Consider the following 20,882-nt stretch of genomic DNA (forward strand, 5'->3'; position numbering starts at 1 on the left):
CCCACCTGGTTTAGTAATATACAATCCACAAGGTTAGAATGTTATTATTAATAATATAATATTAATATTAATGTTAAAATGTTAACATTTCAAAACTAGATCACAACAGTATTACACCTTGCAATATTAAATATAAACAATTTATTCAAAAGCCTTTAACATGTACTCCGCCAATTTCTTAAGACTATACTTGGCCAGCATTAATATAATAACAACACCATCACATGCCCTGGGGCAGTCAAATGATTGATTGGCATATGTTGTAGCATACGCTTATCAAGTTACAGAGGTCTCTTCATCAAGTGGCAGAGTTATTCATGCATTAGTGTAGAAGCTCCAAAGTTAAACCTGCAAAAATATCCTAAAGCCAAAGCTGTTTTCTGGGCAACACTGTCTCTGTCTAAACCACCAAAAACATACATTTGCTTTGTAAAAATGTGAACGCTAAATAAAGCATCGGAAATATAATTTTGATTCAGTAATCATATACCTAATTTTAAACACACAAAATTAAGATCTCTGCTCAAACTCCAACAACTCCTTGGCAACAGCAATGACTAAAGTATTCAGCAGCAAAAATACATAGAACAAAAGCAAAACAAAAAAGAAAAAATAAGTTGTTCCACACTATCTCAAATGGCCATGCACATTTAAATGACAGGCGGTTTTTAGTATCACTCCATTAGCTGCTAAAGCGCAATCTTACCTGCCCCGTCAGGACCATTAGGAGGCTTCAATTTCACTACATGATAGGAGGCTTCAGATTTTGCATTCTTTCTTTACTCCACCCCCAAATAGCAGCAAACAAACAATAAAAAGTGTAAACAATCACAACCCAGAAAAAAGGGTATAATAGGCAAAGCACAAGGAGACTTCCTCTTTCTTTGCTGCTCCTACCTCCAACTTCATTTCAGCATATGCTCTCTGTTCATGTGTTGTTTGCAATACTCTAGGGTTTATGTGTTTCAGTGACTTTTATTTGTTTCTCTAATCTGTCACCCTTTCATTACCATTATACCCGTTGCCTAGTTTTTTCCCATTCCTTTGATTTACACAGCTTTTCTGTAGGCCCCCTTTCTGCCCTGTGTTCCCATTATTACCCTCCTTACCTATCAGGTTTTTTTCTGGTACAGTTTCAGTCAGATCAGCTCTGTGGTCACTTCCCTTGGGTTCTGGGGTTTCCCTTGCACAACTGACGCATTCAGTACTCTTGCTACTTGCTTTGTGCGGCCATCTTGCCACTAGCATCTTGCAGCCATCTTAATTATCGCGCATTGATGGAGCAGTGCACATCTTGGCTAGTGGAAGCAGGAGGGAGTGTTCCTGCTTGTTTTTCATTCAGCAGCTTCGCCTGGCTGTGAGTTATTTTATATATTTGGGGAGTATTGTGCAAAGTAATGGTGCCAATATTTTTTCTGCCACTGAGGTGAGCCCCTAGTTAGTGCCTAAACTGCAGTAGTTCTGTACTTTATGGGCATTATTAAGTGAGGACCTATGCTCGGTCACATACACTTTACTACAATTTGGAGTGCACCTATCATTTATTGTGCACATTTAGAGTTCTGAGGTAATGATAGGTTCCTAGTGCTTGTTATGTGATAAAAAAAGGTAGCTCGAACAACACAAACCAGAGTCTCTGCTTTCTGGTCGTGTGTAAATGGTATGCAGAAAGAGGGAAGTAGTGTCTTGTAAAAGTCCTCAAATTTAGGTTAATATGTAATGAGGAGGACAAGGTATGTAGTGCAGTATGTATTTATTGGTAGAAAAAAAAGAAAAAAAAGAAATGCACTTGTAGTGTATGGAGATAATAATTACCCTCAATTTAGTTTGCCTGGTGGATACAATTTCAGCATAGTTATAGATGGTAAGTGTCTTGATCCATTGGGGGTTGATCCATGAGTATGTAAAGGAACCTAAAATAGCACCAATATAGTGTAATATTATAGATATAGTAAAGTTGATATTTAAAAGTCCACACTCAGCCTGCTGATGGCTCCTAGTAAATCTTCTATTTAAGGAATGTCCCCATGATTGTATATTCCACCTTAAAAACATAGCCCACATCTGCCTCTTTCTACACACAAAATGCTACTAAGAAGCTTGTCCATGCTCTAGTAATCTCTTGCATGGGTTATTGTAACTCTCTTCTAATAGGCCTCCCCACAAGTCGTATTGCCCTGCTACAGTCTTAATGAATGCTGCAACTAGACTGATTTTCCTCTCCTGTCGCTCCTCTCACACCTCTCCAACTGTCTGCTGAATGTGCTCTACACTCTTACATACTGCAATTATTTTGTTCCAGCAATACATGTGTTAAATGAGCTGAAAACCTTTTGATGGGATTTGACATTGAAAATGTAAAACATGTGATCTGTGTTTAATGTTCACGGATTTGCTTATTATTAGAAATGCCTGAACTGGAAAGCCAAAACTAGATAAAGACTCGCTATTTGGACTGCTTTATAAACTGTATGGCAAATAGCTTCCAGCAATTATCTCCCGTACAATCAGTTATATCTGCCAAGGTAACTGTTAATTCATTTTAAGAGGCTGTCAAATCAGGCAATGTTCTCGTGTTTTAAAACCCTGCAAGATAGGACATAAGGGACAATTATACAATCATGTTTTCTACACAATGCATATGTATAAAACAATAAAAAGAAAAAAGGTAGAACAAAAAGAGTCAACCAGGTAATAACTGTACAAGGTGACACAAATATTTGCTCTGATGCTTGGATTTATTGTATGGCATCTTAAGGTACAGATGACACTGTTGATCCACAACATGTATATTTGGAAATGTTTTTTGTATCCTCCTTATAAGCTTGGGGCTTGCACTTAAACATAACATTGCTTTGCTATAGTAGTCCATATGTTTTCACTATTACCTATGAGAAACACATACAAGATTAATACACTTCACTTACATGATATTAATATACACTATTTGCCATCAATAGTAGGTTTAATAATAGAAATACACATATACATATTTTTGTTTAGACAAGAATACAATGTAAGATAAGAAGGGCTTATCAGTTTTATAGGCATATACCTGGTCTAGGCACACATTTTTATTAAGTTGGAAAGACAAATAATATTCATATTCACTATTTGCCATCAATATTAGGTTTAAAAATAGAAATACACATATACATATGTGTGAAAAAAATAATATATATATATATATACAGTATCTCATAAAAGTGAGTACATCCCATTTTTTTTTTAAATGTTTTATGATATCTTTTCATGTGACAACACTGAATAAATGACACTCTGGTACAATGTCAAGTAGTACTTGTAATACAGCCTGTTTAACAGTGTAAATTTGCTGTCCCCTTAAAATAACTCAACACACAGCAATTAACCTCTAAACCATTGGTAACAAAAGTGAATACACCCCTAAGTGGAAATGTTCAATTTGGGCCCAATTAGACATTTTCCCTCCCCGGTGTCATGTGACTCGTTAGTGTTACAAGGTCTCAGGTGTGAATGGAGAGCAGGTGTTAAATTTGGTGCTATCACTCTCACACTCTCTATTTATATACAGTATTTGTGTTGTGTGGGGAAAATGTAGAACTCTACCTCTTGGTATCCTGCAACTGGATACCTCTATCTTAACCTGTAAATCATTGTCATAAGGACTGACCTGGCAGTCAACACAAAGAAAGTAAACAGAGAAATAAATAAAGTAAATAAAGAATAATTAACTTGATTGTGATAGATTTGGAGATGCATTTTGTCAAAAACTACAATTTGTCTGAATTTGGCCCAATCGGGTGATCATACGAATTCCTGATTTATGAACTGTTATATAAACTGATCACAAAACAAACAACCCTTGAAATGGACGAGCTTGCTTGTTTGATTTGTAATTCTGAGTACTGCCATGGTGCTAAGAAGTTAATGGGAAAAAAGATCACTCATGGCTAAATGTTGATTTTATTTACAAGTTCAAGTTAGAAGTGTCCAATAGTTGCAAAAAAAAAAGGTGTTGTAAACATAATCTATATTTATATATTATATATCTCATAAAAATGTGATAAATAAACAAATAGATGTTTTACTGGCCTTCCTCTTTTTTTCCCCTCAATTGGATACATTTTCTCACGTGAACAACATTGCAGGAAAATTTACCTATCGGTATACTGCAAAATACTTACATAATAAACATCTTTATTGTGTATATTTTGCAGTTCACTGAATGTCCCATATTTGCATAATTTCTGTTTGCCTGATTCATGTTCCTGAATATTTTTGGTAGACAATATTCTGATGAGCCCAATGCTTAAAATTCTAACTTTACACAAGTCTAATTGTGTCATTTGCTTTTTCTTTTTTTCTTTCAGAGAATGGATCATCACATGAGAAAATGCTAACACAAGTTATAGCTGATTTTCAATTGGTTATTCAGTAGTATACTATCAAGGGAAATGAGGGTACCTTTTTTTTTTTAATTCTTTATTTTTGAGCAGACGATTTTGATATTGAACGTATAAGCATTTACATTTATGCATTTGATATCACAGTTACTTATATAATTTTACAGAGTGTCAGTGTTGAGGATTACATTATACATTTTATATACGTTGCTTTTCCTGTATTCATTTTCGTCTGTTATTTTCTATTATGTTGGCAAGCAAAATTAACTATGTACAATAGCATGTAAATAGAGGGTTGGGTTAGGGAGTAGTGTTTCGGTCTCTGGCCCCGGAGGGTGTGTGACCGTTTACCCGCTTCCCGTTATTTTCTGCTGATAGTAAGTGTGTTGTGATTTATTCCCTCGTTTGTCAGTTTGTGAGTCATTAGAGCTTGCATTCAATAAAATAAATTTAAAAGGAAAGTAAAAAGTAAGAGACAAGTACATAGGTATCTGTAATTGCTGAGGTTGTGTTTCCGTTGTGTTGACGTTAGGGCTTGCCATTCCCCTTTGGCTGTGGTCTGTTTTTCGAGTTTGATCCCACACTCGTCCGGTGGTGGTGCCGCTGCCACCCGTCCGGGTGATGGGGTGATTTTTGGTATTATTTGTGTTTCTAGGTTTCCGCTTCTGAAGTTGCGTGGATGCTGCCCTGCTCCCCGAGTTGCTCCCCTAGATATCGTATTGTTCCCATAGGTCCCATACTTTTTGGAACTTAGGCATTGTGTTTCGTACCTGGGCGGTTAATTTATCCATTATGTAATTATCCCGCATTTTTGTTTTGACCAGAGATATTCTCGGGAGGTCTGGACAAGACCACTGTTGTGCCAAGGCCCTGCGGGCCGCCAGATAAAGCATATTGAGTAGTCTTTGTTCGTGCCTGGGGAGGCCTTCAGTGGGTCTCGAGAGTAGGCACGCCCAAGGATCCACTCCCAGTCGTCGTTGTAAGATTTGGGAGCTAAGTTCTACTATGTTGCGCCAGTAGTTTGCTACCCTTGGGCATTCCCACCACATATGAATATATGGTCCTTTCCCCCCACACCCATGCCAGCAGTCATCTGTGGGGCTCAATCCCATGTGTTTCTGTTTTACCGGTGTCATGTACCACCTAAATAGTGTTTTATAGGATTGCTCTTGAAGTGTTATACAGATTGTGGTTTTGGTGCATGCTTCCCATATATCCTGCCACTCCGTTCCCTCTAGTGTCTCCCCCAGGTCGGTTTCCCACTGTTTGGTATACCGCAGTGCGTCTTCCCCGTCTGGGGCCCCTATGAGATGGTTGTACATTAGCGTGATGAGTTTAGTTTGTGTGGTCTCGGTGTAGCATAGTTTTTCGTAGAAAGTTAATGGTGTTAGGGCTGCTTTCCGTACTTCGGGTTTGTGTGCAAAGTCTCTGATTTGCATGTATCTAAAGTAATCTCTTGTATGTAAGGTGGCTTTGGTGGCTAGGTGTTCATAAGTGACCACTTGTTGGTTTGTATATAGGTGGACATATCTTTGGAGCCCTGTGGCTTCTATCCCCTTGTAGTCGCCTGCCCTCATTCCCGGGGGGAAGGCCCTGTTTCTAAGGACCGGTGTCATGGGGGATAAGTGGGTACTGAGGGTGTACTTCGTTTTGGTTTGGTCCCATATCTGTATGGAGTTGAGTATGGCTGGGTTCGCGGTTCTTAGTATGGCTCTTTGGGATTTGGGTGCCCATATGAAAAATTGTGGGAGGTCCTGACCTGTCATCAGCGACTCCAGGTCTACCCATCTTCTTTTTCCTGGTGGTGCGTGCCACTGTATTATCTGTGTCAGCTGTGAGTAGCTAAGTAGTAGGCATATATATTGGGTAGTCCCAGCCCCCCCCCCCCCTAGGTTTCGGTCTGTACATGAGGGCGCGCACTATCCTTGGGCGTTTATTATGCCAAAATGAGGGTACCTTTTTAAATATGTAATACAATAAAATTAAATAAAAACAAAAAATAAAGAGTTACGCCATTTGTATTTATAATACAATGACTGGTCAGTTCCCAATTAAACAGACACATGTGGATAATCGTGATAGGAAGAGTCCACTGAGGAATGATTCATCAAGTTCTGCTGTAGACAAATAAGAATCCTTACAGTGATAAGCTATTAAGATAAGCTATTCTTGAAATACACAAAGGAATCTGTTCTAAAAGTGGATTTGTTAAAGGACAAGATGACATTTGCTACCTTATACAGACCAAAATAAGATAGTAACAAATGTACATTAATTCACAACATATCAAATAAAATGATCAGAACATCCCTTTGCATTGTTTTCTTAAATGTTTAAAACAATAATACGTTTACCAATCTTTATCCTGTCACTTCATGCAATTCAAGTTATTGTCTGATTTTAGCTTCCGACAGCATTTTGCTCTACAAGATGAGAAGCATGGGGTATCTGCACAATATCCTATCTTTTCTTTTCACAATAATCCCAGTACCCATCAATAAATCAATGTTTAAGCCACATATCTTATAATTCACACACCCAACTGCTATGGACACCAAACTGGAAATTGCTCTTCATATCAATGAAGTTATACATTTATTTATAAATAAATTTCTCACCTGTCACCTGGTCTTTCCCACTAAATAAAAATGTGTGCCCAGACCAGGTATATGCCTATAAAACTGACAAGCCCTTCTTATTTTACATTGTATTCTTGTCTAAACAAAATTATCTTCACCTTTTGTAGATGCCTAAAAGTATGGTTGGTTAAAGGGACACTATAGTCACCAGAACAACTACAGCTTATTGAATTTGTTCTGGTGAGCCTTTAGGCTTCAGAAAACATGCAGTGTTTACATTACAGCCTAGTGATAACTGCACTGGCCACTCCTCAGATGTATGTTAGAGATCCTTCCTGGGTCATGGCTGCCTAAAATGCATCCAAACATTCAGTATCTCCTCCCTCTGCATGCAGACACTGAACTTTCCTCATAGAGATTTGTTGATTCAATTCATCTCTATGAGGAGATGCTGATTGGCCAGGGCTATGTTTGAATCATGTTGGCTCTGCCCCTGATCTGCCTCCTTGTCAGTCTCAGCCAATCCTATGGGGAAGCATTGTGATTGGAGCAGGCTACCACATCTGATTATGTCAGTAGACTGCTTGTTGTTTTTTTTTGTTTTTTTTTAGGCAAACGGTATGCAGAGCTACAGCTTCAGGCTTGAATACAGTAAGATTTTGCTACATTTATGGAGGCATGAGGGGCCCAGGTGGGCTATATGGTGGTTTTAACACTATAGGGTCAGAAATACATGTTTCTTTTAATTGAGTGGTTTTACAACAAGCTCAGGCTGTTTTAAAAAGACACACATTAATAGCCAGCCAGGAATGTTTAATTCTGTATACACTGACTGTAGATACAGTTGTGCTGCTACAATATATCAACATATTATCCAGCTCTATGTAATTAAAATAAACTATTTATAAAAAAGAAAGAAATTGAGGACCATGTAAGTGAGTTTATATGATTTTTTTTTAACAAAGTTCTAGCAAGATAACAATTTAGATAAAATGTTGCAGTGGAAGTTGAGAGTGGTTTAAGTAGTCAGTTAGTAATAATTAAATACATCTGGTGAAGGTGTCTATAAAGTAGATAGCAGCCAGGTTGGGTAGCATTTTAGTTGCAGGTGCATGGACAAGATGCAGAGATAGAATGTTGCAGAAAAATAAAGCATGCATTCTAAGACATAGTGGTAGAGATGTCGCGAACATAAAATTTTCCATTCGCGAGCGGCGAACGTGAATTTCCGCAAATGTTCGCGAATGGACGAACAGGGCGAACCGCCATAGACTTCAATGCGCAGGTGAATTTTAAAACCCACAGGGACTCTTTCTGGCCACAATAGTGATGGAAAAGTTGTTTCAAGGGGACTAACAACTAGAATGTGGCATGCCAGAGGGGGATCCATGGCAAAACATGGAAAATTACATAGTTGATGCAGAGTCTGGTTTTAATCCATAAAGGGCATAAATCACCTAACATTCCTAAATTGTTTGGAATAACGTGCTTTAAAACATCAGGTATGATGTTGTATCGATCAGGTAGTGTAAGGGTTACGCCCGCTTCACAGTGACAGACCAAACTCCCCGTTTAACGCACCGCAAACTGTTGTCAGAGGCAGACACACCCAAAAAATGCCACACTGCTGAGCTCTGCAATGACGGCATTCTGGTGGTGGACACAGCATGCGTTGATTGGCATGCTGTCGGGCTGACCCCAGGTGCCGATGCATGCTGTCTGACTGTGCCACTAGCTCCTTGCGACGACCTCCCCCTGCTTCCAACTCATCTCCTCCTCATCCTCTCTGTCTCCCCATCTGAACTTTCGTCCTGTTCTTCTTGCCGAGCGGGCACCCACGTGACATCCACGGACGCATCGTCATCATTAACCGCTTCACTTGTATCTGACAACTCAGCAAAGGAAGCAGCAGCGGGTACAACATCATCATCATCATCATCACACCATACGTCCATGTGTGTAATGCTGCCTGACTGAGACATATCCCTGTTATCTACATCCTCTGGCAATAATGGTTGTGCATCGCTAATTTCTTCCAACTGATGTGTAAATAACTCCTCTGACAAATCAAGCGGCTGTGGTGCTAGTGTTGGTGGTGGCGGCAGGCGGGCGAGTGGTAACTTGAGAGGTGCCCGAAGCTAAGCTGGAGGAGGATGGTGCGTCAAGGTTCCGAGCGGAAGCTGTAGAAGATTGGGTGTCCTGTGTTAGCCAGTCAACTATGTCCTCAGAAATTTTTGAGTTCAGGGTACGTGGGCTCTGAACACTGGGCATTATTCTAGGGTCAAAGGGAATCACAGCACCACGACCATGACGGCCCCTGCAGGGTGGCCTGCCTCTGCCTGTCATTTTTTTTTCGATTAGTGGTATTATGCGTGCAAGCTACTGTGACAACAGATATGAGTGGCACTGTGCACTGGCAGAAGTTGGCAGATTAGACGCTGTAGGCCTGACACACACGCTTGCAGACAACTAACTGCTATTCAATTTATTACAGTCAAAATTGTATTTTTTTTTTTTAAATGTTCATTACTGTTACACCAGATATGAGTTGCACTGGTGTGACACTGTGCCCTGGCAGGCCCTGAAACGCACACGTGTGAAGGAAACTGACTGCTATTATTTCACAGTCAAATTTCTATTTTTTTTTTTTTAATGTACACTACTGTTACACCAGATATGAGTTGCACTGGTGTGACACTGTGCCCTGGCAGGTCCTGAAACGCACACGTGTGAAGGAAACTGACTGCTATTATTTCACAGTCAAATTTCTAGTTTTTCTTTTAATGTACACTACTGTTACACCAGATATGAATTGCACTGGTGTGACACTGTGCCCTGGCAGGCCCTGAAACGCACACGTGTGAAGGAAACTGACTGCTATTATATTACAGTCAAAAAAGTTTTTTTTTTTTTAAATGCAAGCTATTGTGACACCAGATATGAGTGGTGGCACTGGGCAAGTGGGCACAGTATACGCTGTGAGCCTGACACACACACGCTGGCAGGCAGGCAGCTGCAATTACATTACACAAAAAAAAAGAAAAAAAAAAGCAGACTGATGTTCTAGCCCTAAAAAGGGCTTTTTGGGGTGCTGTCCTCACAGCAGAGATCAGATGAGTCCTTCAGGACTGTAGTGGACACTGAATACCATAGCCTAGCTATAAATTTCCCTATCAAATCAGCAGCAGCTACACTGTCCCTACTCTCACTAAGAATGCAGCTTCACAATGAATGTAAAATGGATGCTGTCCAGGAGGTGGGAGGGTCTGGGAGGGAGGGTCTGCTGCTGAATGGCTGGAATGTGTTTGCTGACTGTGAGGTACATGCCAGGGTCAAAGTTTACTCAATGATGACGAATAGGGGGCGGACCGAACAGCGCATGTATTCGCCATCCGTGGCGACCGCGAACAAGCGATGTTCTACAGGAACTATTCGCCAGCGAACAGTTTGGGACATCACTAATTATAAACATAGTGAAAATTCAGCCAATTACATCCAGGGGTTTAAAAGTTAGCTGGAGATCCCTTTATGACCGACCGCAACCCATTTTCCTGCCCAAAAATGGGACTTAGTCCCTGCTGCTGCAAAATCATTGTGGGAGAAGGTAATGCTCAGCTGTTTTCACGGAACTGAATAGCTGGATTTGGCTACACACATCTCTGACCGCATTGAATGAACAAAGATGGCCGCCGCCACGTGTTCGTTTGCAGGAACGGCGGCCCCCCAGCGTTCGGCAATTTACCTACAGCAGGCTCCCAGCCTGGGATGTAAATTGATGGCACACTTCCACTTCTGGGTGGTCCGCCTGTGTGGTACCTGGTTCAGTAAGCCCCACTTACTGAACCAAGTGGAAAATAGCAATGAACAAAGGATTTTAACAGTCTGGGGACAAAGTCTTAAAGGGGCATTGTTCCCAAAAGTCACAATATGTCCCCAGATGGTTCTTAAAGGGGCATACACAGTCCAATAAAAGTCCATTCACTGTGCTTAAAGGGCCAGTAGCCGCACAATAAAAATATATTATGCCCAAATATGTTCTTAAAGGGCAATACATCCAAAAGCTCATGGCAAACCCCCTTAAAGGGGTGAGTTTGCTATAATGGTGTTTTCAAAAGTTACTGATCAAATATAAGGCTTGCGTTTCAGTTTTTTCACATTGAAATTAGCCAGATTGGTTACGTTGCCTTTGAGACCATATGGTAGCCCAGGAATGAGAATTACCCCCATGATGGCATACCATTTCCAATAGTAGACAACCCAAGGTATTTCAAAAGGGGCATGTCCAGTCTTTCTTAGTAGCCTCTTAATCACAAACACTGGCCAAAATTGGCATTCAGATTATTTTTTTGCATTTTTCACACACAATCAAATATTAACAATAACTTTGGCCAGTGTTTGTGACCAAGTGGCTACTAAAAAAGACCGGACATACCCCATTTGCAATACCTTGGTTTGTCTACTATTGCAAATGTTATGCCATAATTTTCATTCCTGGGCTACCATACGGTCACAAAGGCAACATAACCAATCTTGCGAATTTCAGTGTGAAAAATGTAACATGCTATATTTGACTCTGTAACTTCCCAAAACACCATAAAACCTGTATATAGGGGGTACTGTTATACACGTGAGATATCGCTGAAAACATATATGTGTTTTATTGCAGTAAAAGCAAACCGTATTATGACATTCACAGTTAAAATGTTATGCAGAAATAAAAAAATAAATCTTATTTCCTACCATTCTTTAATATATTATTCATATTAAATTATGTTTTATACCTGTGAATTATAGCTCCCAATCCCCCAAACATGAGCCCAGACTTCATGAAGGGGTAAAAACGGTCTGTTTAATGGTGGCCCCAGCTCAGCCTTTTATGCAGGTCCTCCAGCAAGGTATACTCCCACATGGACCTTTTTTCACAATGTTAATCACTCCCACAGAAACAGTAAAATCCCCCCCCCTCTATCGTGGAGATAATTGGGTTAAGTAGCCATAGAAAACGTAAAGGATCACTATAGTGTCAGGAAAACAAAGCGGTTTTCCTGACACTATAGTGCCCTGATGGGGGCCCACATAGACATAGAATACATAGATGCCGCATTGACCGCTACTGCCTGCTGGCGCTGAGGAGCCGCGGGGCCGCCATCTTGGAACGGGCACCGCTCTACTCAAGGTATTGAAGAACACTTGGAAAGTCCATCTGTCATTCTCATTATCCGTGCACTGACTGAGTACTACCATTCTCATTATCCCTGCACTGACTGAGTACTACCATTCCTATTATCCCTGCTCTACACTAACTGAGTACTATCATTCCTATTATCCCTGCTCTACACTAACTAAGTCCTATCATTCCTCTCACCTCTGCTGTCAACATTTCCCATCCCAAGATGGTGCCCGCATTTCTCACCTCTCAGAAGTCAATTCGGCGTCTATGTATACTATGTCTATGGGCGCCCACACCCTCAGGGTCCACCTCCCGTGGCACTGAAGGGGTTTAAACCCCTCTCCTCCCCATCCGACCTCAGCTCCTGAGTGGAGCGGAATGCACATTTGAGGAGCCCATAGGAAAGCATTTCTCAATGCTTTCCTATGGATGCTCTGCGCGATGGATGCGAAATTTGCATCCAGCGTCGCAGATGCGCCTCTAGCGGCTGCCCGGAAGACAGCCACTCCCGATGTTTTGGACTACATGCCCCATAATGCTCTTACACCCGTAATGCTGGCAAAGCATCATGGGAGGTGTAGTCCAAAACATCTGCAGTGCCGAAGGTTGCCTATGCCTGCACTAGAGGCTGGATTAACCCCTAATGTAAACATATCAGTTTCTCTGAAACTGCTATGTTTACATCTGACGAGTTCAAACCTGAGGGACCTAGCACCCAGACCACTTCATTGAGCTGGAGTGGTCTGGGTGACTATAGTGTCACTTTAATCATCTCCAGGTACAGAAAATATTTCAAATATTTTACTGTAAAAAAAACACATTAAAATACACAACTCAAATCTCACACAACTGGACCCCCACATTCAACATATCCCCAGATAGCTTGGATCTGAGTGCTCAATATATCTGAATAGCACTCTGATCCCATGAACACAGTCAAATCGCCATGGGCTTAAAGGACCACTAAAGTGCCAGGAAAACAAACTGGCACTATAGGATCTTAAGGTCCCCCCTACCCTCAGGGCCCCCCCCCGCCAGGCTAAAGGGGTTAATCACTTACCTTTTTCCAGCGCCGGACTCCCTCTGCGCTGGGGAAATCTCTCTCTTCCGACGTCAGTGCTGAATGCGCATGCGCGGCAAGAGCCGCGTGCACATTAAATCAGTCCATAGGAAAGCATTACTGTAACGGATCGCCTAGCACCCCGACTGGGTACCTCCGTTGAAGGATGCTCCTAGCGCTTCCTGAGGGCTCCAAGCACTTCAGCAGACACCACAACCACCGCAGACCAAACCTCTCTTCCTACAGAGCGAAGCAGGAACAACTCTTAAATGAGCTTAGTAGTATAGAAAGAGAGTATGATGAGCATAGCAATCCCTTGTAGCAGATTCCCCCAATAAGAGACTGGACTCCAAATTGAGGGTGAAGTAGAACTGAAGTTTTAATGAAACACTCAGCTTTTATTCCCATTTTCTACCCATAGTACCGCCCACAGGGTTTTGTAAGACGACCAATAAAACACGTAAATTATAGTAAAACACTCCCAGCAATTACACACAAATCCTCCCCTCTGTCTGTGATATAATTGCTGAACACAATGGGTTAAAGTAATTATCAATGGCAGGAAAAATACACTTTTTACACAGTTACTGTAACTTTAAAAATATACATCCAATCTAAAAGTAATATATTACTAATCAGCATCCTTTAAATATAAACACTCTCAAAAACAATACAAATCCCTCCAGTAGATAAAAAGTTAGTCGGAAGTCCTTTGTGATCGGCCAATTTCAGGCATAAAAATGATTGTCTTATTCGAATGCACGAACGGGGTTGTTCGTGCAATTGGCTCAGTATAGTAGTGAGTGAGTCCAAATAGTCGAACTGTAACGAACGGCGACCACCCAGCCGTTTGTCAATTAGGTCAATTAGTTTACCACAGCTTCTGGGAGGTTAACAGGCTGCACACTCCCATTGCGTGTGGTCTGGCCGTTCGGCAGTTTATTCGGTAAAATAAAAGGGAATAAATAGGGCTAAATGCACGAACGGCATACAAAAAAAAGGGCACTGGTAGCCACAAAACTGGGGTTTTGTCAGTTACTTACTAAACAGTAACAGATATATATAAAAAAAAAAAAAGTATAGAATTCTATACTCCAAGGCCTGCTAGCGGACATGCACGCTGCTGAGATCAGCAAGTGCTTTAGCAGACCTTGGGGTATAGAATTTTATATCAGATTTTTTTTATATATATCTTTTACTGTGTGTGTAGTAAGTAACTGTGACAAAACACAATTTTTGTGGATACAAGTGCCCTTTTTAAAAAAAAAAATATGCCGTTCGTGCATTTAGCCCTATTTATTTATTCCCTTTTATTTTAGTTACGGTGACGTGACATTTTTTTATTTTACTTACAGTGATGTGGGTGCACCGGAAGTGACCTAGGTATAGAAATCTGATAGATGCAGATTTCTGATAGAGCACAGGAGTGCAGTGGTTCCCAACCAAGTCCTCAAGTTCCCCCTAACAGTACAGGATTTAGGGATTACTCAATTGTGTCTAAGGTGTTTTGGGGAAAAAAAACACTTTAGACACAACAGGGTAATCCCTAAATCCGGGACTGGTAGGGGGTACTTGAGGACTGGGTTTGGGTTTGCTCAAGTGGCTGTCTGGTAGAGGAGGAGTTAAAGGAGCACTATAGTGCCAGCACAACAAACTTGTTTTCCTGCCACTATAGGGTCATTAGGTCCGCCCACCCTCAGGGTCCCTGTCCCGCTGGGATGAATGTGTTAAAATCCCTTCAGCCACTTACCTTTCTCCAGCGCCGGACTCCCTCTGTGCTAGGGAACTCTCCAAACCCCTGCCGATATCAGATCCGAATGTGCATGCACACATTTAATTTGATTCATAAGAAAGAAAGTGAAAAAGATAGAAAAAGGAAAAAGTGAGATAGTAAATAAAAATGTAACCACAAATGGTAAAGAGGAGTGAGTGGGCAATTGGCGACCCACTCACCTGTTTCATCCCCAGGGCAGAGCATCCAAACTCCTTCGGTCCTTGGCGTGGGGAGCGGACCTCCAGAGCTCAAACACAATGCCCTAGCGTTAAATGACTGCGCTGGCGGAGGTAGCAGGCGTTGCCACACCGCTGTCAGACACAGCCAGAGGGGAGAAACCAGTACCACTTTAAGGGAGATTTTAAGGTATTGTGGGGGGGGGGGGGAGAATAGAAGAATGAGGAGGAATGAGAAATAAAATAAATATTTTGTCGCCACCAACTTTATATAATTAGAAAGAAAGTTGAGAAACCCTAAGCTCAATTACAGTCAAAGTGTAGAGCAGGGTACCCCAATTTAGGCAGATTGAACTTAAGAAAGGCAATCTGCTCCATGAGATGAGGTGACATTTGTGAGCGCTTAATGTATAATAAACACAGGTTACTGGCTATGGGGGGATAATGTATAATAAACACAGGTTACTGGCTATGGGGGGATAATATATAATAAACACAGGTTACTGGCTATGGGGGGATAATGTATAATAAACACAGGTTACTGGATATGTGGAGATAATGTATAATAAACACAGGTTACTGGCTATGGGGAGGATAATGTATAATAAACACAGGTTACTGGTTGTGGGGGGATAATGTATAATAAACACATGTTACTTGCTATGGGGGGATACTGTATAATAAACACAGGTTACTGGTTGTGGGGGGATAATGTATAATAAACACAGGTGTCTGGCTATGGGAGGATAATGTATAATACGCACAGGTTACTGGCTATGGGAGGATAATGTATAATAAGCACAGGTTACTGGCTATGGGGAGGATAATGTATAATAAACACAGGTTACTGGCTATGGGGGGGATAATGTATAATAAGCACAGGTTACTGGCTATGGGTGGATAATGTATAATAAACACAGGTTACTGGCTATGGGGAGGATAATATATAATAAACACAGGTTACTGGCTATGCGGGGATAATGTATAATAAACACAGGTTACTGGCTATGGGGATAATGTATAATAAAAACAGGTTACTGGCTATAGAGGATAATGTATAATAAACACAAACACAAAAAAAAAGTAATAAAAAAAAAAAAGAATGCAGCTTCAGAATTATTCTAAATTGTATGCTGTCTAGGAGGTGGGAGGGTCTTGGAGGGTGGGTCTGCTGCTGATTGGCTGGAATGTGTCTGCTGACTGTGAGGTACAGGGTCAAAGTTTACTCAATGATGACGAATAGGGGGTGGACCGAGCATAGCATATGCTCGCCATCCGTGGCGAACGCGAACAAGCTATGTTTGCCAGGAACTATTCGCCAGCGAACCGTTCGGGACATCACTAACCAAGTGTAAGGAGCTGAGTGTGGAAATAAATTAACCCCTGTATTTAATCTTTCAAGATTCATTTATTTCAGGAATTATATCGGAGGATTAGATAAAGGCAGATGTGGTTCATTCAAAAAGGGTTCAAAATCTTTGCCTGGAAATTATAGACCTGTGAGCTTAACTTCTGTGTCTGGTAAAGTATTTGAAAGGTTATTAAGGGGTAATATTCAGTAATTCATTTTGAATTCATTGTTATTCACAATAATCAGCAAGGTTTTTTTGAAACATAGTTCATTTTAAACCCACCTAATTGCATTCTACGAAGAAGTAAGTAGGAGTATAGATCAAGGTACAGCAGTGGATGTGATCTACTTGGATTTTGTAAAGGAATTTGATATGATTCCTTACAATAGGTTAGTGTTCAAACTAAAAGAAATTGGTCTAGATGAAAATTCCTGTTCTTGGGTAGAACATTGGCTTACGGATAGAGTACAGAAAGTTGTCATTAATGGTACATATTCAAGCTGGCCAAAAGTGGTAAGTGGTGTCCCTTAGGGGTCTGTTTTTGGTCCACTTCTATATAACATATTTATAAATGTTCTTGAAATAGGCATTATAAGCCATGTTTCAGTTTTTGTAGACACAAAATTATGTAAAGTAATACAATGTGAGCAGGATATTGTTTTGCTGCAGAGAGATTTAGATTGAGGGACTGGGCACTAAAATGGCAAGTTAAATTGAATGTAGAAAAATGCACTTCGGGGTAAAGAATGCACAAGAAACTTACTGTAGTGAATTAGGGATAACAATACACAAGAAGGATTTGAAAATTATTATAGACAACAAACTAGGCAACAATATGCAATGTCAATCAGCAGTTGCTAAAGGGATACTATAGTGCCCGGAATACAAACCTGTATTCCTGGCACTGTCGTTCCCCCTGCCTTCCCCCTCTCTCGTGCCCTCCTCGGTAAATAAAGGGTTAAAAAACCTTTATTTACTTAACCGATCTCAGCGCCGATGTCCCTCAGTGCTGGGTTGATGCTCCGCCCCTCCAACAAGCGGGGGCTAATGCGCTTGCGTGGCAAATTCCGCGAGTGCATTAGATATCCCCATAGGAAAGCATTGATTAAAGAAGTGGTTTTATTAGAGTCTATACAGATGTTTAAACAGTAATTGGAGAAATACTTGCAAAAACACAATATACAGGGATATAAACTTTAATTAGTGGGTTAATAGCTTCTTGATCCAAGGAGATATCTTACTTCCATTCTGCGGTGTCAGGATTACTAGTTGATCCAGCACGTAGAACTGTGTCACACCTAGGACTAATAGGTAACGTCTTACCGGGTCTTAGAATGGCCGGACTTAAAATACCAGAGAATAGTCAGAATACTTGCTGAGGTCAAGAACACAGAAAGGGACACAATGATGAGGTAAAGCCACAAGTCAAGGATATCAGAATACAGAGAAGTCAAACAAAGCCAAAGTCAATAACCAGAAACAAACTATCAGGAACTCACTCTCGGACAACCATTAAGGGAAACCACGACAGGTAAATTAGCTGAAGAGTTAGATGAGCTTAAATACTCCTCCTGTAGATCCGATTGGCCGTAGCCGGCCCTTGACCCCAGAACGTGCGTGTGCGTCTTTTGCATGATGTCATGCACACGCCGACGTCGCCCATGCCGTGGGCGGACGTTAGGCTACTAATTGATGTAGATCCGCAGCGGCCGGCATCCATTACCATGCTGCAGGGGACAGACATATCAATGCATGGCCGCTGAACGACACTACCGCACTTGTTGGCAAGGCAATCGTTATTGATGTCGCAAGGTGAGGATGAATATGTTACATGCAGTCAAGATGGAATATTTTCCTAGTTTACTGCATAATTGGATACGCTTCAGACTGGGTTCTTTGTCTTCTTTTGAATCAACAGCAAAAACAAATGTATGAAAGGCTGAACTTGATGGACGCATGTCTCTTTTCAGTTACCTGTAACTACATGTAACAACCAAAATTTGCCTTTTCTAATGTATATCTACATGATGCAATAACTTTAATGTACTATAAATAAAGAGTAAATGGTACACTCACCAAACTGATGCCAAATCCAGGGCTGCTTCTTCCCTCCTGTAAATAATCAGATTATGTAGCTAAGAAGCGTTAGCACAAAAAGTGACTGTGTTTCTTTAAAAATCCTTAACATTTATTTCAAATCAGAATTGACATATGTCAAACTTACTGTAGTTTGGTAATTTGGAATAAAAACACACAATAGGCGCTCACTATAACAGAGTGACGGGCAGCAGTGAACCAGCAGGGATTCCCCAACCCTGCTTAGATTGTAACAAGTGAAAAAGGAAAGGTGTGGTAAACCGTGCCAACAAAATGAAGTGCTTCAACTAAGAGGTTGTGTCAACACTTAACATGAGATATATACACATATATACATACTCTTATTAGAGGTCAATATTTGATAATAACAGTCTTTGTAATAACTAAAATAAATGAGAAACACAAATGATAATAGTGCAATATGTCAACTATGTGTCTTAAAAAATAAAGTTATACAGTGTCAACTCACACTTTGGAGAGCTACTGAGAGCTCTGCTGTTAAACGCCCGGATGGTATAATCACAGTCTATGGATATGTATATATCTCATGTTAAGTGTTGACATAATCTCTTAGTTGAAGCACTTAATTTTGTTGGCGCAGTTTACCACACCATTCCTTTTTCTTGTAGTTTGGTAATGTAGTAATCGAAGGTCTCACCGAAAACAGTTACCTTGATGCGTTTCGAATGTGTCTGGCAGTGTCTATCAGTACGTGTTTGTGAGAATATATGTATGCGTGTGTCTGGTAGGGTACATGTGTGTATGGTTCTGAAGATGTATACCTATCTGTTTATCTGAGAATATTATATATGTGTATGAGTATATATCTGTGTATGTCTAATAGGATTGTCAGGAAGTAGTTAATAACTCCCAGGATATCTTAAACCAGCCATGTCTGCATTATGCGCATTGTGAAACAAAGCTGTGAAAACAAAGCTCTCGCAACCTTTACCCAAATGAACTAAATAGAGAGATGCACTCTCAGTAATGTCTTTAAAGGAACACTATAGTCACCTACATTACTTTAGCTAAATAACACAGTTTTAGTGTATAGATCATTCCCCTGCAATTTCACTGCTCAATCCACTGTCATTTAGGAGTTAAATCCCTTTGTTTCTGTTTATGCAGCCCTAGCCACACCTCCCCTGGCTATGATTGACAGAGCTTGCATGAACAAAAAAACTGGTTTCACTTTCAAACAGATGTAATTTACCTTAAATAATTGTATCTCAATCTCTAAATTGAACTTTAATCACATACAGGAGGCTCTTGCAGGGTCTAGCAAGCTATTAACATAGCAGGGGATAAGCAAATCTTAATTAAACAGAACTTGCAATAAAGAAAGCCTAAATAGGGCTCTCTTTACAGGAAGTGTTTATGGAAGGCTGTGCAAGTCACATGCAGGGAGGTGTGACTAGGGTTCATAAACAAAGGGATTTAACTCCTAAATGGCAGAGGATTGAGCAGTGAGGCTGCAGGGGCATGTTCTATACACCAAAACTGCTTCATTAAGCTAAAGTTGTTCAGGTGACTATAGTGTCCCTTTAATGAAAATCACTTTATTTCATACACATAGCATAAGCACATACATTTCAAAATCCACAATGGTGTGCAAGCCAAATCAATGAAATAAGTAAATGAAATATAAATACAGAGTGAGGTGTAAAAAGAAACAGGATCTTCTTCATTAATGGCTAAACTATTTTTTTTATTTTTTTTAAACAACGGGCTTTATCAAAAAGATAAATAGAGAGATGACATGCAAATGTATTTAATTTGTCCAATAGTGCAATAAATTGAATTTGTAATGCTTTGAATCAAACACATTGAACACTTATGATCAATTTCCTCATTCAACAAAATGTTTGTTTTATCAGATTCTGTAATGAGTTAAAAAGTGGATGTCTCTTTAGAGAAACAACATTTTTATGGATAAATATTTTACATATGAACTGCTTGTTGATGTGACAAGATATCTCATTACCATTACTAAGTCAAGAAGGAACATTTGTTTTATGGTGCAACTGACTATGCCTTCCACATTGGTTTTATCTTCTTACACCTCTCAATAATGGGATGTATGTGCAGGTGAACTTGGGGTCGCAATAATAGTCAGACAAGCTGCAAAAGGATGTGCCCACAAGTAAATGGTTACCCTCAAAAAGGGAGTAAAATAGTCTGATTTAAGTGTAAGTGCACATTAGCCTGTATAAGGTTATTGTCACCTTAACCTCCCTGGCGGTATGATTATGTCAGGAATTTTGTAGCAAAAGCGGTACCATTTTTTTG

The 20,882-nt window shown here is 40.3% G+C and overlaps 1 protein-coding gene across 3 annotated transcripts in view; it reads right to left on the reverse strand.

The window, feature by feature from the left end:
- The window catches only part of NKAIN2 (sodium/potassium transporting ATPase interacting 2), a 1,209,657-nt gene that overhangs the window by 469,046 nt on the left and 719,729 nt on the right, over window positions 1-20,882 (reverse strand). For 2 of the 3 annotated variants that reach the window (XM_063441259.1, XM_063441260.1), the window contains exon 4: window positions 18,573-18,608. The exons of the other annotated variant lie outside the window; for it this stretch is intronic. In XM_063441259.1, the coding sequence (XP_063297329.1) occupies window positions 18,573-18,608 (36 nt within the window). The remainder of the gene's footprint in view (window positions 1-18,572; window positions 18,609-20,882) is intronic. 3 annotated transcript variants of the gene reach the window in all.

This window comes from Pelobates fuscus, chromosome 2 (genome assembly GCF_036172605.1).
Source record: "Pelobates fuscus isolate aPelFus1 chromosome 2, aPelFus1.pri, whole genome shotgun sequence".
In the NCBI taxonomy this organism is placed as follows: Eukaryota; Metazoa; Chordata; class Amphibia; order Anura; family Pelobatidae; genus Pelobates; species Pelobates fuscus.